Source organism: Numenius arquata, chromosome 22 (assembly GCF_964106895.1).
Source record: "Numenius arquata chromosome 22, bNumArq3.hap1.1, whole genome shotgun sequence".
Taxonomy (NCBI): domain Eukaryota; kingdom Metazoa; phylum Chordata; class Aves; order Charadriiformes; family Scolopacidae; genus Numenius; species Numenius arquata.
In genome coordinates this window covers 534528-559715 of record NC_133597.1, presented here as the reverse complement: position 1 = coordinate 559715, position 25188 = coordinate 534528, and the positions used below count along the sequence as shown (strand labels likewise).

At 51.8% G+C, this 25188-nt stretch overlaps 1 protein-coding gene across 1 annotated transcript in view; it reads left to right on the top strand.

Moving 5' to 3' along the window:
* The window catches only part of CADM1 (cell adhesion molecule 1), a 151185-nt gene extending 126234 nt beyond the window's left edge, over nt 1-24951 (top strand). The window contains exons 9-10 of the mRNA XM_074162352.1: nt 21522-21653; nt 22674-24951. Coding sequence (XP_074018453.1) covers nt 21522-21653; nt 22674-22792 — 251 coding nt within the window. The 3' untranslated portion in view covers nt 22793-24951. The remainder of the gene's footprint in view (nt 1-21521; nt 21654-22673) is intronic.
* The last annotated feature ends 237 nt before the right edge of the window (nt 24952-25188 follow it).

Below are 25188 nucleotides of genomic sequence, written 5' to 3'. Positions count from 1 at the left end.
TCATCTCCTCAGTGCCCATCTGTACGGGATTTGAACTGCTGAAGGGGCTGGAAATGTAATGAAAATGTGATATTGTTCACTGATTCCAGCAGTTGCTGCTCACGGGCTGTAGGAAGATCAGTTAGCGCCGATAAGAGAAGTTTTTGTGTTCTTCCCTGGCGCTGAGCTGATGCTGAATCTTCTTGATGTGCGTCTTCCCATCTTTTGCCCACAATTCGTTGAGCTTTTCCCACAGCGAGCAGCTGGGGCCTCGCCTCCCTCCTTTCTGTGTTTGTGTCCTGGTTTGAGGTTTTCCAGCCAACAACCAGGCGGTGCGAAGCGGCAGAACTTTTGCTCTTCAATAGTTAAGAGACTTTGGAGCCGAGAAAAAATTAGGTCAAATTAACATAATCTCTAGAATTACATAGCATAGTGGTGTTGAAGCACTTTTTAAAGCCTCAAGAGACAATTGATACCTTAATTCCCATCATCACCAAAGCGCTGAGATGCTCTTGCAGCACGACAGCAGCGTTGGGTAGCAGAGGGGGGGTCCCTTCTCCTCAGGGGCAGGCGGGGGGGCTGCCGTCAGCCAGGCTGAGAGCAGCTCCTTAGGGTGAGGGGGACTGGAAATCTGCTTTGCTTTGCCTTTTTCCCCCTACTTCTTGTATAATACTGGTCGAACCAGACTGAAACTAGTCTGGTTCATGTCCCCTGAAACCAGAGTAGTTCTGAGAAGCAATTGTCTTGTTTTAATTTAAAAAAAAAAAGGGAGAGAGGGACCTGCACGGGAACAGTTTCTACATCCGAAGCTCATGCTGTAGGTCTGCTGTCGTCTCTAGCAGCTGCCCCGAGGAAATTACATTTTTGGAAACAGTCCTTTTGAGTTATTGGAGATAACTTGGTCTGGAATCATTTTCCCCTACTCAGACTGTCAAACACAACAGTGTGACAGGGCTGTGTTTGCCGCCCCGCGTGCGTGGCGAGTCACCCCTTTTGTGCAGGTTCCGATGACAGACATCATCTTTTTTCCCTGCTTGTTCACACTATTTCTACCCAAAAATGTGTCCCAGCGTGACGTGGAAGTGCAGCCCCGTCCCAAAGGCTTATCTTGCTTATCCCACTGCCTGTGCTCCCAGTCCCTCCCTCACCCTCACTGGTCCCTTTACTGGCCCCTCTTGCTTCCCAGGGCCAAATCCTCCGGGAGACTTGCCTGAGAAAGGCTGAGCCCTGGAGCGGTTTTAGGGCAGGGAGGTTTGGGGGCAGATCGCTGAAAAGCTGCCCTCTGCTTTTTTCCAGGAGAAGGAAAAGCCGAGCAGCGGTAGAGTTTCCAAAACAGCCCGACCTTTAAAGCTCTTCCTCTGTCGCTGGTGCTCGGCTTCGGTGCAGGTGCTCCAGAAGATTTCCTGCGTGACAGCTTGATCTTTTCCCTGTACCCTCCAACTGCATTGATATTCCGGCCGTCCTGCGGTGTTTCGGCTGTTATCGCTGGCGAGCCCTTTTTTTATCAGTTCAAATTGTCCTTGTGGCTTTGTTCATTAAGATGTACAATATGATACAGGAGAGCAAACTGCATAATTTGAATTACCCCTCGAGTCGTTCCTTGAAATACTGGTTTTGGACAGCTGTTGTTTCCGGGGAGATAAAGGTTCTTAATAATAGCAAAGCCCTCGTCTTCGGGCGCGGAGCGGAGCTTTCCAGCCTGCCTTTCCGAGCATCCTCTTCCTGCCTTCTGGTCCTGCTTGGCACGGACCCCTCCGCACCCTGGGCTCCGCAGGGTCCTTTGGAGGTGCAGATCTGCCTTTCTCACCCTTTCTGCACAGACGGGTCCCACAGGTGCCTTGGCAACGGTTTCGGGGGGGGTCTCGGGGGTGCGACGTGCGCGTTACCAGCGCTTCAGCCTCGCGTTGGACGCTGCCGACTCTGCCAAGCCCCCGCTGCCCGTCTTGCAGCAGGATCAGTGGCAAGGTGACAGATTCCAGCCCGGGCTCTCTTTAGTGCCATCTCACACCCATCTCACACCCCACCGGTCCCTTAGAGTATCTTCTAGCGTGTGTGTGTGTGTGTGTTCAGGGGCTCAGACATTGCAGGGACGGGACTTAGGTTCAGAATTCCCAAAGATGCTCGTGCCTTCTGGATGAACTGGGGTGGAAAGCACCGAGCCGGCGCTGTGGCTGGTTTTTTGTTTTTTGGGTTTTTTATAAGGAGGAGGAGGCGAGCTCTGTTTGAGTGGAAGGTGTTGAGAAATCAGCCAGCCCCAAAGCAGGAGCTGCTTGTGGATGCGGAGTGTGACTATCTCAAGAAATCCTAGTGCGTGGCAATCCAAAGTCCTTGAGGAGAAATGGTGTAGCAGCTTTTCAAAGCATGAATTCTCATGCCAGGAGATTTTCCTCGGAACGAGGGAAATGATGGTTTGATCCGCGGTAGAAGTTGGGTCTGTTCTGGCTGCAGCTGGTTGTGTGAAAAACCTCCAGTCGCACGGGGCTTATTCCAGCAGAAATCCCAAAAGGTGGGGGGCGAGAGGAATGCCAGGGAAGTCGTTCTTTGCCCGAATTACCTTGCGGTGGGTCTGTGGGGGTGAGGAGGCAGCGGGGGCATCGCTGAAGTGCGTTGGTACCCGCAGAGTCTCAGGCTTTGCTTCTGATCGCTGAGGTTGCTTGTGATGCTGCTGGTGGCGGCGTTCACGTGGAGTTTAATTGTAATTAGGAAATACTCCGCTTGTTCCCCAGCCAAACCCAACACGGGGGGGTGGTCGGCTCCAGCCTGTCCCTCTGGGTGTTTTTACAGCTTTTTCTCCCCGTTCTCCCCAGCAGCCCCTGGAGGTGCCCACGCAGCTGACAGGGACCGGGCAGGTCACCGCAGCCCCCGGGCTCTCCTGCGCTTGGTGCCACCGAACAGAGACTCAGCCCGGGCATTTGTTCCCCCAAATTATTTATTATTTAACTTTTGCTTTCCGCTGAAGCTTCTGCATGTCCCTGGTAAAATGTCAAGTTAATTTAAAGATGATAGTGCACTCTTCTGACATTTTCATCCAGGATGTGACCGCATTAAAGGGAATAAAGGGAGAGAGAGCAGCTGACAGGCCCGTTACAGAAAATAAAATGAAATCGAATGCAGCCTTTTAGTACCGTGTCCAGCGAGCAGCGGACACGCTGCTGTCAGGCCTGGTGTCACGGGCGGTGGTGCAGCGTAAGCGCTGCAGAAACCAGCCTTTTGCTGGGCAGAAAAGGTGCGGGTTGAGGAGAGCGAGGGCAGAGGGATCTTCTGCGGGAAACCGTGGGCAGGTTCGGTGTTCGCAAGGTCGGGATTGAAATAAACCCCAAATCCCGGCAGATCCTTATGGAAAACCACAAAAAGGCATAGCCGGGGCCGCAGCAATAATTTTGGAATATTTTTCTTCCTGCCGCACACAACTTCCATACAGATTGCCATGATTTTTGTGAAACATCTGGTCGGCAAATCAGGCCGTCTCCGGGGTGCGCAGCAGCACGCCCCTACACAAAGGCTTTCAGCCGAGCCGGGGCCGCTGCTCGGAGGGTTGTCCTGGAGGACCGTAACGCAGGGGACACGTTCACCCCTCCTGCCCCGGAGCTTTTGGCGAGGGAGGGGGCTGCGGGGCTTTTCCACGCTGGGGGTTTGTGGAGCCCCTTCGCCCTCGGCCGCTCCCGACGTGCTGACGGCCAGCGGGAAGGACGGGGAGCTCCCTAGGGCTTTTCACTCGCCATAAGGACCCAAAACAGAGCAGAAATCCCATTTATAACGCTGCCCGCCGCTCCCTAAGGCTGCCAGGAAACCAGCGGCGTGGGGGAACTCAGGCTCGCCCCGGTCAGTAAATGTCAGGCAGTCGGGAAAACCAGAAAGGAGAAGAGCTCCCCAGGTCAGCCTTCTGTTTTCAGTTCAGAAAGCATCTTAAAAGCAACATATAGCATGGGTATCTAGGCTTTTTAATTTTTTAAATTAATTATATATAATTAATAATTTTAAATTAATTAATATAATTAATACCTTTTTAATTTTTTTTTTTTTAAATCCCTGTTTTGCCATTCCGAGCTGCGGTGCGGCGTGTGCTTCTGCGGGGCTGCGGCTCAGCCACTCGAGTTGGCCAATTCCATTTTGCTGCCGGGGTTTTAATATTCCTCCGTCGTGCTCGTTCTGTTTGAGGCTGCGGACTAATTACGGCCGAGTTTAAAGGGCCCGGTCTGTCACCCTCCGCAAACAGTGTGAAGTTGGAGAGAATCCATTTGAGAAAAGGAGGCGGCACCGCGATGGAGCTACGTCTCGCCCAGCTGCCTTCCTGCAGTGATTTTATAAATACGTGTATAGATGTGAGCGTGTGCTTGTGTAGCTGCCTGATGAAGCGGTGAGTGCCTAAAACTTGGGTGTCATCCGAGTTGTCTTCGCTGGCGGGTGACACCATCTGCATCGCCGGCGGACGTGCGGCAGCGCCGTCGCTCGAGAGCTGGCCGCGCAAAACTCCCTGCCTAGGACCAGCCCTGACCAAGAATCACCGTTAAGTGGAACGTCCAGCTCTATAGAGGCCAGTGGTTCCCATCTGGGGCACCTTCTTTAATTAAAAACCTCTGGTCCTCTGGTGAATTTATGTACACGTAGGTTTTGGAGGCCCATTGCGTTGTTTTACTGCTCCACATACAGCATGTTTGGATGTCTTAGAGATTAAAATCAGGAAGGGAGGCCTTTTATCTTTATCTTACGATGGAAAGTACCACATTGAGCCTCTTTGTTCCTGTGCTTTCTACGTCCCCTGCTTCGCTGCATCTTGTAAAACAGCCCCTTTGGGGCACCAGCCGGTCGCTGTAAAGGATGGCCACTGGCTGCATGCGGTCGTGTGGCTGCTGTTTGGGACCAGAATGGGGCTTTTTGGTGATGGCAGAGCCTTTCACTGGCTTCATCAGCCTTAGTTAGGTCAGACGCAGATCGAGGACTTTCTTGTCGGTCCCTGTTTGAGGAGAAGGGATGATTTTTCTTCTGGGACCTGGGCAGAAGTCTGATCTCTGGGGTGTTGTCTGCCTGGTCCAGCATAGAAACGTGGCTCTTCTTGGCAGTGAAGTAGAAGCCAATGGAATTCAGTACCTCGTGGCACCTGGAATTCAGGGAAGGACGTTTAAAGTTAGCCCATCCGTCTTAAAATGATGGGTTGTCCCAGCAGCAGCGTCGCGGGGCCGGGGCCGTTCCTTGCTGCGCGTGGGGTTGGGCACGTGCGCGGTTTTACCTGTCTGCATCAATTTCCTACCAAAGCGAGCGTGGCCTTTCTCTCCTCTGCCCTGCGAGCGCTGTAGGGGTGTCCCTGTGGCGGGGGCATCCCTCGCCGTGCTTTAACGTGAGATTATTCCTCTCTGGAGCACTCTGTGCGTGTGCGGTCCTTCTTCTCGAGGAAGACCCTGGGGCTGAAACGGACTTCCAGAAAACTCCCGCTAAACTTTAACCGGTCTGTGTTTCCTATTGCAACCATCCAACCCATTTGCTAATCATAACTTTGTCATTCCAGCTGCAGCCAACATGTTGTTTGACTTGGATATTTGTTCGCACTTACAACCGCTTGAGAACTTTATTTTTTGTAACCTGTGGGTCTCTGTCCCCAGCCGGGGAAGCGAGCTGCACTGTCCAGTTTGCACTGTTCCTTGACTAATATCTCTTCCAGCACGTGAATCCCAGTTTGCTTTCGGCAGATTCTCTATTTAGCGTAAAAGCTGACGTAACTTTTTTTATTACAGGAAGACAGTAAATTGAGACTATTGGTAGATGCCAAGATGCTATCTCAGGAATTAATACTCAGTTTTCCAGCCCTTTCTAAACAACAACTTTCCCCCCACCTTCACCGTCATTGTCCCCTTCACCATTTGCTGGGTTAAAAGGAGGCATCGCTGGGGGATTGCTGCCCGAAACCAAAGAGCAGCCCCCGCTCTTGTTCCCCTCCCCGCTCTGGGGGCTCCTCTCGCAGCCTCCGCCAGAGCCCCCGGCAGGAGAACAAGCGCTGGTGCTGGGAAGCGTGCCTTAGATTTGGTGGCCAAGACGAGAACACGTTGGCAGTGGAAACAGGCTGATGAGGGCTTGATAACCTGTGAATGCAAATCTCGGTGCAGTTTCTTAAATTGCGCAGGGTTTATTTGTTTTGCTTTCGTAATTAAAGCATGTAGACCTCGTATCTGTAAGTACTGTGTATTCCTTGTATGATCCTTGTCCTCGCTGGTGCTTCAGAAAGTCAGACCGGGGCTGTCCCCAGCTAAATTGCACAGGGACGGGGTCCTGCTGGTTCCACTGCTGTGTCCGTACCGGAGGGGCGTCCGGGCCCCTGGCCCCCCCGGGCAGCACGGGAATGAGGGGAAACGCCAATGGGAACTGGCTGCTCTTGCAACGACAAAACTCAAGCTCCGGGCTGCTCTGTAGAACGAGGCGGGAGAGCGCTTCTCCGCACCTCCCCGTGCCGTTTTACTCATTGGAACATTGCCTGCATCCAACCGGGGGGAGCGGGGTGGAACTGGGGCCCGAAGCCACCGGCAGGGACCCGCGGTGAGGGTTGTGTTGGGAGGAGCCGTCCCCCTAAAGCAACAGCATCACCCAACAGGTAGAGCCAGAGCAAAACTTAGGGAGTTTCAACAACTAAATATGCCCGTAATTCGGATAATGGGAACAAACGGGATTTAGACCTATGGGTGTAGAGGAAAGAACTGAGGCCACTGTCAGGAAAAGCCTTCAGATTTGGGTCGCTCTTTAAACTTGCCAGTTCCAAAGACCCGTGAGATGAAGCGTCCGGCCATTGGCAAGGCGGCCACCCCCGGCGATGTCCCGTGGGGTGTAATACACAGGGAGTAAAGTCAGCTTCAGGCTAATGACCAAAAGACTCTAAGTTTTAATGAGCAGTAACTGTTAACCAGTTAACTGTTGCGATAGAGGGGCTGGTCACTCCCGCCTGCATTGTGCTGGAACAATGTGTTTTACACCGAGAAATCCGGGCATCTCACGGGCACGTGGCTCGCCGTAGCCGAGGCCGAAGGCCACGCACACCCTCAGAACCAGACGTGCAATTTCTCATTGTAGCCTTTGGTGGCCACCTCTGAAAGTCTGGGTTCAGAGTCTCCCGCAGTAGAGGAAGGAGGAGAAGAGGGGGGCACGCAGCAGGCCCTGGCCACTGGCCCGTTGGTGGAGGCAATGTTTGAATGCGTAAAAGCTGTGTTCCGAGTGTCGGCTCTTTGTCCTGGTCTTGAGCTTCTGTTTTGGTCCTTGCCAACTAAAGCGTTGGTGTCGGTGTTCTCCCCCGTCTCCTGTCCCCCTGACTTTGCAACCACCAGTAATTGTCCTGGCAAGGTCCTGGAAAAAGAGCGAAATTTACTGTTTTCCTCAGGCTCATAGCTTTTGAACTGGAGGCATGTCTTCTAAACAGTGCAACTCACTTCAAATGCTTTTTGCCTTTCATTTTATTATTGCTTGTCACGCAATGTTCTTTGAAAGCTTGCTCATATATTATCTGTTCCATTTTTTCCATTTTCCCTTTTTTTGCATGCTGTTCCTCCTGTTTCTTCCCTTCCTCCAATCCTCTGTTCCCGTGTGTAGACACAACGGCGACGACAGAACCGGCAGTTCACGGTTGGTATCACATTCCTGTTTATCTTATTTCTCAGCGCTGCTGAGTGGCAAGACAAGCCTGGGAAGGGGAGGCCGAAAAGGGAAACGTAGTCTTCAAGGGAAAACCAGGTTTCAGGTGGACTGATCTCATAAATATAACATGGGTTTTGAGGCTGGAAAGTCTGTCTGGGCTTGTCATTTCTGTTGTGAGCTTCGCAGCCGGTTGCTCAGGTGCCAGGCGAGTGCCGGTCCCCCGGTCCCCGTGGAAACGGGGAATAAATAGGAATCCAGATTTCACGTTTTGGGAGGCGAGAGAAACGTTGGGCATTTTATTCTCTGCTGGGGAGTTTGTAGCAGGGGGCGTCCGGCGTGGGGCCGCCCCGGGGATGCTCGGGGAGGAGGAGCGGATGCTCCGGGGAGGGCAGCGCTGCAGTCTGCGTTACTGCTCTGCGGGAGGAGGTCTGGGAAACACGGAGCAACACTTGGCTATCGGCATAGCAGTCTAGCGAACCAGCCCTTCTCGCCTGCTCCCGGCACTCTCCCTAACAGCTTGACAGCTTCCTTAGCAGCCTACATTTTTAAAGCCAGCCTAAATAGTCACTCCGGGCTGGGAGCTGAGCATGCCGCATCTTGGCACGAGCTCGCTTTTCAGCTACGGAGCCGAAACCTCTGACAATTTTAATTAAGGCTAATCCATATTTGAGTTTGCTATTTTTGTTTCTTTTCACTCTGATAAATCGAGTGGTTCTGTTACTGACGGAAATCTGTAGAGCAGAACACCCCCCTCTTCCCTGCCTGCTCCCCACGGGGCGGCTCTTGGGCGATGGGAGAGGGAGGGCTGGGAAGAGGCACGGTTCAGGAGCGATGCCCCGTGTCGAGTGGAGGGACGTGCGGGTCCGGTCCCAGGTGACTTACCTGCCTGGGTGCAGTTTCCCATTTGACATAAAAATCGAAAGCCTTCAGGCATTCTTCTGTTCGCTCTGGATCCCCCATCTCCCTGTGTATGTTTAATATCAAGGTTCCATGACGCACGTCAGGGCAAGGCAATAATAGTCCAAGCGAGGTCCTGCCCAGCACTCCGCTGACGCTTGGGGAAGTCAGAGGGAGGCGAAATGTTAATCACCCCATCGTTAAGCCACGGGGGGAGCCTTGCGGAGCTGCTTCTGAAGACGGTAGCCCAGTGTGATTACCTGCAGGTCTGCCCGGTGGCACTCGCTGAGATGGTCCAGGGTCCGACTGCTCCTTTGAAGTTCCAGCCGGGCGTTTTGCTCTCTTCGAAGTGTCTGGGAGCCGTCGGGAAGGGCAGGAGAGACGCGGGGCTCAGGCTGAAAGGAACCCGGCTCCATCCCCACCTTGCCCCTGCGGTTTGGCCATAGCCAGGGCTCAGCAGCGGCCTCAGGGAGAGGGTGGCTCCAGAGCTTCAGTGCTGCTCCGGTTCAGCCAAGGGGCTCTGCCTTTAGTCCTAGAATTTGCCGAGAAAAGGTCCAGGCAAAAGAACAGGGTGACCTGCAGGGTCAGAAAATGGAACAGGTGTTTTGTTTGTCTCAGACAGCCCGGGCAGCGCGCGGGTGCGGATGCTGCTGCCTGATTTGGGCAGGATCGGGCAGCCCCGACACGGGCAGGACCTTCAGCATCATTCCTGGGTGTCTCAGCAAGGCTTTTCTGACACACCAGGTTATTAATCCCCGGGAGAGGCTGAGCATCCGCGCTGCAGACGGAGCTGTGAGCAGAGGGGACACGAGGCTGGCCCTTCCCCCTTTCCTTAATGCAATTCCCGATGGCTTTTGTTGTTTTTACTTGCGTTGGGGAAAGCCACAAAAAGCGTGTTTTTACCTCCAGGAGCACCCCTGAGTATTTCCAGGTCGGGGGGGGGGAGGGCTGGCAGCTGAAATGACGAGCCAGCCCAGCCGAATGAGTTGCCACAGACTTTCCTGCCTTAAAACCCAGCCGGTTTGTCCCGAGCCCCCCGCGCTTGCCCCGGGGGTGCTTTTCCCGTGGAGACTCGGGGTTTCTTTCCAAGCTTGTGTTGCCGGAGTGTGTATGGAGTACACCAGGTGTTTCTGTATGTTGGCCATTTGTTCTTACCAATGTCCGATGGGAGTGAGCATGTCTGTGAATGACTAGAAATGCATGGGCATGAACTACAGCCAAATGGATTTTCTCCAAAAACGATTTTAAATGAATTGGGGGAAGAAAAAATGAAACCAAAACAAAAGAACAACAACAACAAAAAAAAAAGAACCCAAAAAAAGAGATTGCTAGCAAAGAAAACAAACGTAAGGCTAGTGTGGAACCAGCACAATACTTCAATCTGGGAAAGGATTTTTGAGTAATTTAATTTTTTGGAGTGTATCCTAGAGGACTGGGGGGGGGGAAGGAGTCCTGTATGTGTGTGCATGTAACAGCGGTAGCAAAGCCCCTGCCATTCCCGTTTCCTCCTGGAACGGAGGCGACGGCAGCGATGCATGAGTGACTTAAAGCACGAACATTGTTAACTCTTTTGTTTAAAAAATGAGAGCTTAACTGTAAATTTTCTGATGCACTTTCTCCTTTCTCTGCACTGTTCATTGCCAGAACTCCAATAACAGCATGGTCATGGCCGGCAGGAAGGCTTGTGCTTCTGCTGCACCCCACTAAGCCGGGTTGCCCGAGCTTAAGCCCTCCTTCCCCCTCTGGTTGCCCGTCCCGGGGTCAGGGTGCCATCGGGGCTGGCACCGCAGGTCCCTGCCCGTCCCTGCAGACGGTGGCAGAGCCGGGAGAGTAACTCTGTCTCCGAGAGGCTGCCGCCACCAAACTGGGAAGAAAATCCTTTTTCTGCCATGCCCTTTCTCGCCCCTCCCCCCCCACCCCTCTCCCCCCCAAAGTCAACGTGTCAGATTTTAATTTTATTTTCCCGGCCGCCGGGGAGCTCAGTCTCTGTGGGGCTACTGCCCTTTGGGGAGCCCTCGCCTCGTGCCCCCTGCCCGGGCAGGCCATGTATAAGCAGCCGTGACCTTATACGTGACGGTCTTTTGCTACGGCAGAAGGAATTTCACCATTTTTTCCCAAATTTTGCTCCCGCCCTGTCGTAAGCAAAGAGCTTTCGGAGCTCCCGAATGGTTTTCCCAGGCCGGGGGCGATGCCCGTCGCACGGAGCCGTGTCCCTGGGCAGCCCCGGCCGGGTGCGGGGCGAGGGGGGTGCTCCGGGCTGCCTTTCAGCTCCCCCCCCGCGGCAGAAACACGGCGCGGGCAGCGTTTCTGCTCGTCCTCAGGAAAAGGTAGGGCGAAAAAAAATCTCTTCTGAAGCTGGCAAAGCAGGAAGTCTGGAGCGAAGGTTAAAATCACGAAAGCAGCCCAATCGTGAAGGAAGAGTGACGAGAAAATACCTTGCCCATAATATAGCAGGTAAATTATTTTATAAGCTGCAAATTCTTCCCCGAAGGCCCGTATGAATTTTTAATTACGGCCTTAGCAGGGTTTTGTACAAGAAGGTTTAACACTACCGTGTTAAGCTCTTGTCGCTTTTTCCGATAGCGCTCGGTCCCCGAGAATGAGGATTTTGTTGCCTGGAGCCCAGAGCTCGGCCGTGGCACAGCCCCTCGCCCCCCAGCTCTTGCGCGAGGAAGGAGCCCCCCCGCTCTCTGCATTAACGTTATCGAGCGGCTCTGCCCCTCCGACTGCCTTTCCTCTGGAAAACGCCCCACTTAAAAGTGTAACTAATAGTAAATACATTCCTAAATATATTTTACAGATCCAGTCCTTGGGGCGATTGAATAAAACATCACAAGGCTCTGCACATGTTTGGTTTCTGTGCGGTGCCCGGAATAGGCAGCATAAAACAGAATCCCAAATCGGTTATTTACAGCTCGATACGAAAGAGGAGAAATTGGCTTTTCCTTAAAATACAGAGGCGGCTCAAGAGCCGCCCAAAGCCGTGCTGTGTCCGTAGGAGCCTGTCCCTGCCCCGGTCCGTGTCCCCGGGCCAGGCTGCGGCAGGGTTCCCGTGGCACGGGAGGACGGTGGCCAAGCGGCACGTTGGCTTTCCCGCACGGAGCAGGAGTCGCCGCAGGCTTGGAATTCCCTCTGAGCAGCAGGGAGAGGAAGGGGCTCCAATGGCTGGTAGGAAAGTTTAACGAGAAAAACCCAGAAGAAATTTACTGCATGTTTAAAATGCCTCACAACAGGTTTTAATGCTGTTCGGTGGCATTTTTCAGTGTGCCGGGTGCTGGCAGAAACGGAATTGGGGAATTGTTAAATTTCTTCTGAAAAAGCCTTTTTTTGGCTTCATAAAAAATGCAACGTTGCCCTTTTTCATTATTGAGAAAAGGTAGTTCCTTTTAAGTGAAAGGGAAGACTCTAGAAGCAATTTTGGAGAGATAAAAGTTAAATGGCTCCTCTTCAGAGCGCAGGTTTGCATGTCCGGTGCTTCTGTGAGTCAACTGTAATTATATTTATAAATTGTATTAGAGTAAAGAAGGAAGAAATCCAAGAGCAGAGCACAAACAACATTCTTGCTATTAATCTAAACAACTTCCCACTTTAGCAGATAATTCCAGCTGTAGCTTCCAGGTGACTTGATGTATTTTAAACACTGTCACTGAAAAGGAGTTTTATTTTTAATTAATTATATATATATATATATATATCTCCTGCTGCTTTCCGATGGGGACAGTCTGCACAGCGACCAAACTGCGTTAACGTCTTGGCTGTTTAAAGGAAAGTCAGTATTTTTAGCAGTCGGCAGGCTCAGGTTTCCCACTCGCCAGTGACGGTGCTGTCTCTTCAGGGGAAATACTAAAATAAATCATGTTTTCAAAATAGAAAATAATGGCTTTGGGGGTCAGGAAGGCGTGTCTCACCTAACTGCTTTATCAGCTTTGAGGACAGATACTTTTTCCCTAGATGCATCAGATTTGGGAAAGGAAGAAAAGAGGGTTTGTGAGCTGTTTTTGCAGAGATACAGCCTGCGGTTTGCACCTACGGATGCCTTACAGACCTGAAATGCCATCCGCAATATTCACTAATTAATACTTTTCCAGGCTTGTCAATATTTACCAAAAAAAAGATCGAATTTTGTGGGAAATTGGAAGAAAATTTTACATTGCTCTGTGTATACAGAACCTAAATCGAACTGGACTAAATTGGAATGTGATGACTAAAAGCCGGATTTTGGGGGTCTTTGCATGCTGTTATGAATGAGTGACTTTGATTCCATGTTTTGTGTGCCAACAGTGTAGACTGAGGAGTGTTTCTGTCTGTAATAAAGGAAATTATTGCAATTCTGTCATACGAGTTACTCTGCCCCAACCGGCAGAAGATGGCAAGTGATTGACGCATCATGTTCCCCCCCCCCCCAAGAAATTCATCCTCGGTTCTTAAGTGTGTTGTTTTTTTGTCGCTCGAGAAACGCAGAGAAAAATGAGTTTGTTTTTACTTGTAAGGCTTTACTCAGTTGCCCAATTCGGCAGAGGAGCTGGACTATGGGGATCTCTCAGGTAAGGGCTAGTACGTAGGTAAATCACTGCTCTTCTCCGCTGGATACTGGTTCCGCTCTGATTTCTGCGTCTTGGCCACGTTGCATTGTATAGTTGCTGTGGTGCGGCCGTTCCTCCCACGCACGGGCTCGCAGCTTGGCTGGCCGCTCCTTCCCGTGGGGCTTTTCCTCCCCGTTTTCGGTTTTGGCACCCATTTCTGTGCGGCAAAGGGGGCGGGAGGGTGCGGAGCAGGCAGACGCCGTTCCAGGGGCCCTCCCGGAATTTTTTGGAACGCTGGTTTGGAGACTGGTTGAGTTGGAACTTGATGTTGGTCAAACGCTCGCCGCTGCCCCGTTGTGTGAAACCGTCTGTAAAAGACGCAGCCGGCGCTACCTCTCGGCTGCTTGGCGGTTTCTCACAGTCAGAGTACCACTTTGCGGGGAAAAAGGAGGTTTTATCGGCAGAGGCAAAGCCAAGGAAATGGTTTGAACCCCTTTTTATCCACGCTGGACTAAAGTTACGTAAATACGTGCTCATAGCTGGTCCTTGCGAATTAGCACTAATCCAGATGAGAAATGAACGCGTCCTCGGCGGATGCAGTCGGTAGATTCCGAAGAGGGGTCGTACCAGCGCTTACGAACGTCATCTGAATCTCCGATCCTCGCGTTTTGCCAGAGTCTTCCCAGGCATTTTCAGAAGCCCACCCGTTTTGGTTTTTTTGCTGCCACTTCTCAGAGCATCTCTGGAGAGGGGGCTGCGGGGCCGGGGATGGGAGAGCCGTGCCTGGGGGTCCCGCTCCCACCCTGTCCCCTTCGGGGGGGGTGACACGGAGCAAGAACCGAGGCCAAAAAAGCCAAGCTCCGAGTCCTCGTCTCGTTCTGTCAAATGCTTGCCCTTGACCTGATCACGTCAGCGGCATCTCTTCCGTCAGCCACTATCGGTGTGCTGTGGCCAAGAGGTTGGAAATGATGGATTGATTCGGTTTGTGTTCTAACACCTGAGCGATACTAATAATTATTGTTGCAGGCCCGGGCCAGACTCGTAGGTAAGGAGCACTAGGTGTCTGTCGAATATTATCGCTGTGTGGATGGGAGATAATTGTTTTGCTCTGATAAGCTGTGTTACTATTCCAATTTGTATTTTTTTTTAAAGAAAAATACACCTCTTGGTGAACGAAGAGAAGAACGGGAAACAATTCCACAACGGAATTCCTCAAAACGGGTGTCAGCGAGCAGCCCTGCCTTCCCCTCGGCTGCCGCGGTGCCGGCCACGGGGACGCTGTGGCCGTGCTGGATGGCGGCATCTTTTCCCAAATATTACAGCTCAGTGTCCCAATTTTCCTGAATCTTGAATGGGAGTCAAAATTTCCTCCAAACTTGAAGCTGCTGCGGGAGCCGGCAGAGGAGCGGGCGCCTTCGTGCCCTGCCAGACACCCGTTTTGACTACTGATGTTGGTTTTTTTTCCCTAAGAATTTCAAAATTTTGCTTGTTGGTTACCTGTGACACCCAGAGGGTATTATGCCCACCCAAATACGCCGGTGTCGGTAGAGAAAGGGCCCCGGGCTCTTCTGTCCCCATCCCGTGCCCGGGCTGCGGGGACACCGCGGTGACACCCCCTTTGCGGAGGGGGCTGGGGTCAGACGGGTGGTCCAGGTGAGTGCTGGAGCCCGGCTCTCCGGCGGGGGGCTCCGGCGGGAGCGGGAGCCCCGGGGATGGCGGCGCGGTGACGGCGGGCGCTGCCGCGGCGCTGGCTCAGTCTGCTGTTCCTTGCAGGTGCTCCCGTCCCGCTAAACGCTTCACCGGAGGCTCTGCCAACTGTGCAATTAAGTAATGCGTCCCTTGCCTTCCGCCCAGGTAGTTAGTCCCCAGCGCTGTACTCGCTTCTCCCGGTCGAGCTGTGTGTGTCCCTGCCACTCGCAAACCTCCGCTGGTTCCCAAGGTGCCGGGGGCGCGGGGTCCGGGCAGGGACCGGCCTCGCACCCCCCGCGGGGATGCTGACCCCCCGGCAGCGTCGGCGGGCTGCTGTGCCCGTGTGTGCGTCCAGGCGGGCACCTGCAGGGTGTGCGGACGGACAGAGCGGCTGTGACGGACACAGCGGGTGTGAGGAGCCGCTTCCCCATCCCGCACACCTGGAGCCCAGCGCTCCCTCCGCTCCGCTCCCGCTGCCGATGCACCTCTCGGAAACCGGGAGGGGCCCCCGCGTGGGGTTTGATTAACTAATCCCACCCTGATTAGCACCTTCGTTCAAGGGGGCTGCTGATGGGTCGATGGCTATCGATTGCCACTGGGCTCCCTTCTCTGGCAGAGAGGAGGCCGCAGGAGCAGCCGATGCGCATTGAGCACCCATCACAGGGATTAGATTTATGAAAACAAAGGGCATTATTTTTTATGAAGCGATCTTGAAATGGGTCACTGAAGGGGAGCTTATTGATTGGAGAAGGATGAGCTCCTGGAATTTCCCTGGCTTAAATTAGCCCAAATTCAATTACAATACGACAAACAGGTTAACGCTACTCGTTAACAGCCCGTGGATAAATCAGAGCAGGGCTGGGGCGCTCGCTGGAGCGGGGAACGGCGTCGCTGCTCGTCCCGCCGCACTCGGGCGGCGAGTTCTGTCCTCCCTCCCGGCGGGGAAGGGTTCCATGGTGTTTGTGGAACAACGGCAGCCTGTTCTTCCCCTGCCCGCCAGCCCCCACTTCTCCAGCTGCTCCGTCGTTTGGAAAACTCCATCCCACCAGAGAATTAACCGCCGATTTGGTGGGAAGATGTTAGCGCTGGCTTTGCCCTTCCTACCTGGTGGCAGAGAGGAGTAGTTGGCTTTACCAGCTTTTCAGAAGCGCACAAGTGACTTGAGGCCATTTGCACCTACATCGTCACAGTGGCGTGTGGGAGCTTAAGTCACGGTGGCGTGTTAATTCTTTAATTAACTAAACTTTAGCAAGAGGAAGGACAGATCGCTAAGTTCAGAGTCCTGCAAAAAGAAATTGGTTTAGGTTTCCCTTTCCCCACCGTGGTGCAGATGTTACGTTAACATCTGGGAATGGCGGTAGCTGTCGATGGAGTCAGTGTGAATAAACTTACACACAAATTCAGCCCACGGTGTCCTACATAAATGGCTTCAAATTAATTTTCACCCAGAAATAGGAGATAAATTTTGTGGGGGTGCAGCGATAAATCCAGATATGCCAGAATTCACATCTATATTGTGTTTTCACAAAAAGTCTCCATCAGTTTTCTGCTTTTACAGCAGAAATGTGGGTGGAACAAGTTCAGGGCTGGCCAGAGATACCCCCAAAATGTCACAAAACGTTGGCCTACCAAAGGTAAAGGCGGGAAGGAAGGCGAGGAGCGAGGACAGGAGCGCCCATGGGGCAGGCGTCCGATCAGAACAGAGTGACGATGGGAGGGGTGACGTCTCCGGGTGCTGCTCCCCAGTTCTGGTACTGGGAGACGGGGAGCCGTGGTGGGAATTGGGGCTGGATCCCTCGGGGAGGGCAGTGAGGGACGCTTTGGGAGCATCCATCATCCCGGGAATGGTGCTGGAGCTCCCAAACCTGCCTTTTTCAGCTTCACGGCACCCGCCTCCCAAAACTCGGGGAGCGCTGGAGCTAAAAATAACGTGATTTGAGCCTAATAGGTCCGAAGGGTTTAGAGTGGGTATAATTGAGATTTAAGCCCCTGGCCGGTACAGTCAGCCAGGTCCAGCCTAGTCCTTCTCTTCATCTTGAGAAGCTGCCACTTACAAAAGAGTGGAAGCTGGAATATGCATAGGTACGTGGACATACATATATTTTTTTAAAGCCTCATTAAGAAGAGAATGGAATGGAACCTTTTTATTGAGCAGCTGGGAGGAGGAAAGTCTTCCATCTGCGAGACCTTGCTGGAAGCACTTGACCCACATTGTTCGGGTGTTGCTGCTAAAATCTGCCGGCTTTTCCGTGCTCTCGAGACAGTCCGCAGAAAGCTATTTTTAAACAATTAGATCTGCAAAAATGTTAGAAAACTTGATTAATACGTTTATTTTTTAACAAGCGTCTCCCCCAGCAAAAAAAAAAAAACCCAACCATAACTAGGAAATGGGAGGTTTAAAAGGCAGGTGTTAGTTGACAGTGCTTCCCTGGCAGATAACCAGATAACCAGCTACCCTGGCTCAGAACCGGTGCCGAGAGCGGGGTGTTGGTGGGGTGACCAGGAGGAACCAGCCACAAACGCCTTTCTCTTCTGTCCACCTAATGTTTCATGAGTTGCTCTTTTTGTTTAAAGGAAAACTTCAGGGATCACCCTCAAGTGGTACAATCTCTTTTTTGGTGACTAGATGGTGATTGCACGAGCAGTTGATTGCAATAATAAACCAAAACTCGTTTAAAGCTACCAAAGTCTCTCGTTGGCCACCACTTGACGTGGGCCCACAGTGCTCTCTGCTGCTGTCTATGGACCTCAGTTCCATCCCACGTCGGGTGGAATCCTGGCATCCCTCTGATGGGCTGTTCCCGCGGGGCAGGTGTCGCAGCAGTTGCAAAGAAAAATTGATATTTATTTTTTTTTCTTGCTGCATCTTTGCAGTTCTCCAAGGGGATTGTACCGTTCTCGCTGCAGTTTTCCTTTAAGGTGCTTTGGTGTCGGGCAAAGCGCCCCCCCAGGACACGGGGTGCAGCCGGGTCGCCCCGGGGCCCTGCGTGTTGGTGGCAACGTGCGGGGGTACCTGCACCTCCCCTCCCCTCCCCTCCCTCCTCCCGCTCCCAGCCCCAAAAAACCCACAAGCAAACCAGAAACGAACCCCTAGTAGAAAAATTCTGCCTATTGGATTTAAAGGCCAGCGTGCTCCAATATGTATTAACATCTTAATGGGAAAGCTCTGCATGTATACATTTACTGCTCTCTGACAAGAGGGAATTAAATGTCAGAAGGATTTGTAGCATCTATAATTGAATTGGTGCTGAGAAAAGCAAATCTTGAGGAAGAGTAACATATTAGGATTAGCAAATAATGTGGCATTTTGTCAGTTCCTGCCATCTCGTCTGTTCCCTCTTCAGTAATAAAGTTGTGATTTCTTTTTTAATCATAGATATGAAGAGGGAATAGCTTTTGTGAATCAGAGACAGCATTTTGAAGCAGAATCTGGTTTTTAAGGTCAAGTCTGTCTGTCTTGGCACAAATTTGGGGAGGTGTTGAAGGAGGAGTATGTAGCGACGGGAACGGCGTCACGCTGGAACAGCTTGTGTAGGAAAGATCTGTCACTGGAGAGTTTTATTTAAGAGTTGGAGGACAGAAGCAGCGTTAGCAGCGCCCTGGGCATCGCTGGCTTTGCCACGGGGATGGTGGTCCCTGGCTCTCGGGGGGGGTCTTGGTTTTACTGCCCTGGTTAAGTAGAAGAACAAATTTGTGGCAGGCCTAAAAAAAATCCCAAATATTTGAATTGTTCTTTAAAATTGCAAGTAGTTTATCTTTGGAAATCGATGCCACATGGGAAAGATACGAGGCGGATTTGATTTTGGTGTTTTGATGCCCTTGAATGTGGCATCTTTGTTTGAAGACAGACCTTCAGCCAGTGCCACCTTTGGGTCGGGAACCCCATCAGCTGCCGTGATTGCAGGTGGCTCTCCTGGGGAATCGCCGTCCCACGCAGCGGCACAGAGACCCCAAGAGCCATTCCCGTCCCCTGCTCCTCTAAAATAAACAGAAATAGGGTACCGCGTAACTTAGGGGTGCACTACCCGGTGCCTGGCAGACTTGGTATTAGATGGTTTGCAACCATTAGGCTTCCTCAGAATATATTTTCGTTTTTATGTACTGTGTAAGCTGGCAGATGAACTATTTAGCCATCCACTTAACAAAATAAACTCGCGGCTGGCACTTCGCAGAGGTCGTCTTTAACAGAAGTAATTAAGAAAAATGGCCCTGCGTGTCCCAGTGGACACAGTGGAACCGAATAAACTCTTTGGCCAGAACTGTTTGCTTTTTGCCAAAGTCCCTTCCCAGGGAGAGGCTGTCTCCCCGCTCTCGCCTGGTTCCCCGTTGCGAGGGCGCTGGGAGGGATGTGTGGGGCACGAGGCTTTGGCTCCACAGCTGCGGGTTGGTGGGAACGGGCTGCCGGGAGGAGCCCACCAAGCCCCGGTCAGACCTCATCTTTCCAGAGCTTTAATTTATGGTGATTAAGAGAAAATGGCTCTTGATGCAAAATCCTGCTCTAAGCACATTATAGAGCCATAACTCAGCGTGTTTATTCTCCTCAGCTGTTCCAGATGTCAATGAGACATTCATCCTCCGGCTCTGGGCTGCTGCTGTCACCTCCTTAGCGCAGCCGAGCGGAGCTGGGTGCTAAGTTTCTAAAAAAAAAAAAAAAAAAACAAAACAAAACAAAAAAACCCCAGTTAAAAACATGGAGTGGAGCTTGTCTAAAGCAGCTGCTCCAGCGGATGAGCCGGGTTTGTTGCTTTGCAGGGAGTAAATCTTTCCAGGCCCGGATTAGATGGGGTGAAGGCAGCGGGGAGGAGCCCTGCAAGGCCCAGAGTTGCTGATTTTCCCCAGGTGCTGTCCCGGGCAGGAGCAGAGACTGTGCCCGGGTGAGCTGGTCCATTTGGCACGTCCCTGTGCCGCTTCCCCATGGGCGAGCGGGGCGGCTCGGCCACTTGCCAAAGCGGCAAACGCCGGGAAGCGCTGAGGACACGGTCTGCTCCTTCTGGAGGCGAGACAAAGCCTCCCGTTCACGTGCTCTCGGATCTCTCTGGCTCTTCCCACAGGGATCGACTGGGATTTAGATGATGTGGCAGCGAATGCTTTTGGAATCCCTTTTTTTTTGCCGCAGGTTTTAGCTTGCGGAGGGGCTGCTGACAAGGGCCCTCCGGTTGCGGCGCTGGGAGGCTGCTGGGTGTCGTGTCCCGTAACGTCCACCTTGTCCCAGCTCAGCCCAGGCGTCATCCCGCCGCCCGTGCCAGGGTTCCTCCAGAGACATTACTCGAAGAAGCACTCCGAGGGCTTTTTTTTTTTCTTAAATTGTTTTAATTACAAGGCGCTTGATGGTGCTCTCAGTCACGAGTTATTTACCCAGGTCCCTCAGTCCTTAATCTTGGAGCAGAATTGGAAATATCGATAGAAAGCGTAAATCCCGGGCTGCTGCTGGAAAGCTTTGTATCAGGTTTCAGCTCAAAAGAGCACCATTACCTTTAGCTGTCACGGATCTGTACGCTTGATCGATAAACTTCAAATATTATTAGAGGTGGAGGCTTCAGAGATTTGCTCTGTTCTTTGGAGGGAGACGGAGATAAATCTTTCTTAAAAATTGACTTGCATTTGCACTCTCAGTCTTCCTGGTAAAATGCATTTCTCTTAGGTGTCTGGGCAACTGCATGCAGGACAGATTTATAGGCCATGTGCTTCTTGTAGTGAAAGATTTAAATGGTAAATCCTTCACATATGACTTCACAAATCATGTAAAGTTAAAAGATTTTTACCGTTTCTGTTGCTGCTGTGCTTAAATTGTAAGGTATGGCCAGTAAATCATTTTAATGGAGGTGTCGCGCTTGACTCAATAAAAAAAAAGAGACAATGGTTTAGCTTCTATTCCAAAATGTTAATGTATTAATCAACGGGAGAATAATTGTTTTTTACTACCTTATAAATCTCGGTTGCCATTAGGATTGCAGTGAGGGTTGATGTAGCTGCGTTCTTAAATTAAAATTGTTTACACTGCTATACATTCATTTTACATGGCCATAGCTCATTCCGGGTTCATTGCGGAGTTGTTCCTCCGCCAAATAAGTCATTCCTCTCCTGGGTGACGGCCTCCTCGGGGAGAGGCGCTTATAAAAGAAAACTAATTGCGTGGTGAGGAGTTAAATAAATGAAATAAAGCAGTTGGAGGCACTGTACAATTATTGCTCGCTCTCCGCCTTTGAAGAGGTCCTTATAGCTTGAGTGAGGAGTTGCATGTCTCTCGACATGGAGAACGGCGCTGAAGAGCGAAGGTTGGGTTTCCTGGTGGAATCGTGGTGGGTTGGGGCAGAGGATGGTCGTAGACGCCTTTGCCGTGCTGGGTTGGTTGGGTTGTGGTCAAGGAGTTTTGGGGCTGAAGCTGAAACGTTCCCAACAGTGCACTCGTGAACGATGTTTCTCCAGAGCTAATGATTAATATTCCCGTATCGAGCCGCTATTCCCTGTGCCCCCGTCCCCCGGGGAGGCTGAGATTTGGGGAGCATCCTAGGGCAATTTCCCAAGACACGTACCCACCGCCAGCTCCATCTCTCCTCTCCCTCTCCCAGCTGTCTCCCACCTGCGTAGTCGTAGTGCTGCTGCTTAGAGCGGAGAACACCTCGCGAGTCCAGCCCAGATCAGTTCGGCCGTGGGCACCGTTCCTCTGCCCGAACTCATCTGTCTAGATAGCTCCGTGCTTCACCCCTTCTCCTTCCCAGAGCACGAGGGTGGCTTGTCCCGTCCTGAGGGCAGCTGCGGCCAAACCCTTCCGAGCTCATCGTAATAAGCCCCGAATTCTTATTCCTCTTCTGATCTCAACAGATTCTCGTGCAGGTGAGGAAGGGGCCATACGGAGCGTGGACCATGCGGTGGTTGGCGGCGTCGTGGCCGTGGTCGTGTTCGCGATGCTTTGCCTGCTCATCATTTTAGGGCGATATTTTGCCAGACATAAAGGTAAGACAAAGGCCGAAACTGGAAAAAGAGGGGAGGTGGCCCATGTTTCCCCCTCCTCCTGGTGTCCTGTCTGATGCCAGAGACTCCCCCCTCGGTTGCTCTGGAAGGATGTCTCCTGAAGGGCCGTTGGGAACAGGGAAAGGAGGAAGGTTGGAGCAGCCCCTCGATGTTCTGGGCACCGGGGCTTAGGGCAGGAGGACAGTGGTTGACCCCAGACAGCGCCTGTACCCAGCTTGTGGGTGTTGGTACCAGGGGAGGATCTTCCCTTCCAGGGCACCGTAGCAGCAGGATGGATGCCTGGAAAAAGAGGTACATTCTCTTTCTGGAGCCGCATTTCACATCACGGGGCACTGTGAGCTCTTCTCCAAGAGCCCGTGGAATGTCCTGTGACGGTCCCAGGTATTAGAGATAACGTGTAACGATGCACGGATCCACACGGGCTCAGCTCATCCCCAGAGCTGACAGCGACACCTCGGCTCACGGCTTAAAATGGGAATTTGGAGGCGCCACTGCAAAACCCACTTGACCTGAGCTGGTACATTATGTGCCACATTATCTTGGGTTTGTGTAAAATCGTCCGTTTTGGGAAGTTGTTACACCTTCCAGAGCAAATCGGAACATTCACGCCTCCCCCCTCCAGTGGTGACTGGTCCCCTGTATATATGTTTGTACGAAAGGAGTGAACGCTAACTGGGATTTATTCGGTGTATGTGGAAAAGCTGACAGAGGGTGAGGCTGGTTACGGCCGCACCCGGGATGGAGTGAATAATGTTGAGAAGAGAGGAGAAAGGGGGAAAAAAACCCTAAAGCACATGAGGGGAGAGAGGAAGTGGAGCAGAAAGATTTCTCTCCTGTAAGGAAAGCGTATAAAATGCAATTTTACCGATACTGGTGTGTTTCTGAGAGGTGGAAATGGCTGTGACCTAACGTTCTGAGTAAGATGGCGCAGAGGGAGACATGTCGGAGCGGGGACGGGGGTGGTGGGCCCGGGGGGTCCCCAGCCTGGTGTTGCCTTTGCAGGTACGTACTTCACTCACGAAGCCAAAGGAGCAGATGATGCGGCCGACGCAGACACAGCCATCATCAATGCAGAGGGAGGACAGAACAACTCCGAAGAAAAGAAAGAGTACTTCATCTAGAGCAGCCTTGGTTTCTATGAGGTGTCCAACCGTCGACGGTTACTACTGGCCCTATTTAAACGCTAAAGAGACAGTGATAGTGGAAGTTGCAACCAGCTTGTGTCTTTTTTTTTTAACGAAAAAAAAAAAAAAGCAAATGGGTGGAGAGTCGTGAGGCTGGGAGGGTCCGGGATTTGCTGTGTAAAAATATTCCTCGTAAAGTACACTCTGCTGTTCGACACCTCAGTTTGTTTGGGTTTTCTTTTTTTGGCCAAGTCCAGCTTGGATTTAGTTTAGTGAAGTCATTTGCAGAAGATTCTGTGCCTTGTTTAATTTCTGTTTGTTGGGGTCGGGGGGAGGCTGGGAAGAAGAGGGGCTTCTGTGCGTTAGTTCCCTTCGGGTTTCTGTGGCTCTTCGTTTCCCCTTTCCCGGTCCCGTGCTGGAGCTGCCTGCTGGGACCCCTTGGAGTAGGTGGCTTTCTTTGAAGGTGTTTCTCTTTCTTTTTCTCTTCACCGTTTCCGTTCCCAACTCGAGCTCATCGGAGGAGAACCAGCACATTTTAGATTCCGTAGTTTGCAGTTCAGTGTGCCCATCTCCCATCCCCTCTATCGTCGTCAAGGCTCGGATAAAGGAACGACCAGAACCCGTTGGGTGGCTGCCCGTCTTTCAGGTGCCTGTGATGGTGGCGACCAGGAAAGGGGCTGGAGCTCGGCAGAGGCGCTGCTCGGCCGCGGGGAGGCAGGACCCGGGGCGGGAGGGGGGGGTTCTTCCTCCCGGGGGGGGGATGCTGAGCCTTCCTCCACCGCTCCGTCCCGCTCCCCGGGGGCTGGAGGAGGCAGAGCCCCCAGCTCCAGCCGTCCTCTCCCACCCCATTGCGGCCACCGGTGAGATGTCCCCCCCCGCAGCGCCCCGGAGCCGAGCCCGGGCCAGCAGCCAGAGTAGCCAAACTGCCTTTTTTCTACCCGCTCAGTAAAACGTGGGAATTCGTGTTAAAACAACAGTGCTAACTGACTTACAAAGCCATAGGTGAAAAGGAGAATAGGTAAATTAGAATCCTAAGTGACAGGTAGCTGACTGCGAGGAGAAGACGGTATTAAAATTATATATGCTGAATTTTTTGGTTTTTTTGGTGAGTAATCTTGGATTTCGAGCGATACTTTTTTTTACTGTGTTTACGTGGAAAATGTATGCTGATTTATTTAAGGGAAACATTAATCTTAGCGTCAAGTTGGGGTTTTTTTTAAGGGTTTCTGGGGGAACATTTTCGTGCGTTTTCTTTTTTTTTTTTTCTAATTGTTGTTTTTGGCAGAACCATTACAATGGGGGAGTCCCGTGGGAGCGGGATGGCCTGACGGCAGAGAGCGAGTCCATTCTCCAGCATTATCTGTCTCGCCCCTTTTCACAAGAAGAACTGAAAACACCCCTTTTTTTTTTTTTTATATATATTTCCCCCCCCGAGCGAATTTTGTGGAGCGCAGCTCTTTTCTGAGCCCCCAGCCCCCTTGCTGCGCCGCGATGTGCCGGCGGGGGGCAGAGGGGGGGCGTGGGGGGGCTTTGGTACCCACGGGCGGGATCGGCAGCCTGGTTCGGAGCAGCCCATCGTTGTTTTGGAAGTGTACAGTAGTGCAGTGTTACCGATGTAACTTTGACTTACGATGTTGACATGTCTCAGGTTCATGTGTTTTGATTGGTGTTTTCCGTCTCAGGTAGATTGCAAAATTTCGGCCCCACACATTGGAAAAAACAAAACAAAACGACAAAAAAAACCAACAGGATAAAAACCAGGAAATTACGAATTTTAGTTGTATATCGGTTTATGTATTTTTTCTTCAGTATGCAGTGCACTGTTTGAAATGTATTGTTGAGTATTACTTTGTACAGCTTTAGATCATTAGGATTTTGAAGCGTGAAGAAAGAACAACCTTGTTTAAGGGCGTATTACAAATGAAGGAGGTGGAACTGATGCTAAACAACCTTGTTCTTTATTCACCCGGCCTTTTCATTTTTTCCCCTTAGGCCAGTTCTGTTTTAAGGTGTCCATGGAAGATGTGACAATGTAAGAAAACACATATCCATCTGTTCCCATTCACATTTTGTATTGGTTCATGTATACCATTTTTACAAAGGAAAAGAAGTACTATAAAATATCTGTCTTCTTAATAAAAAAAAATTAATGTTACAAAACCACAGCTCATTTTTGCACTCTTTGTGCCCCGCCGCGATGGAGACGATAAGGGCCATTGTCACGGGGGGGGGGGGGGTGTCTCCGGGCTGGACCTCGTGTGAGCGGCCGAAGTCGGGCCGGGAACCTGCCTCGGTGTTTGCTCCAGGAGAACGTTGGTCTGTGGCTGATATTCCACCCTCCCCGAGCTGCCGCGGGGGCGGCCGGCACACGGGCTTTGAACAGCGGAGATTGA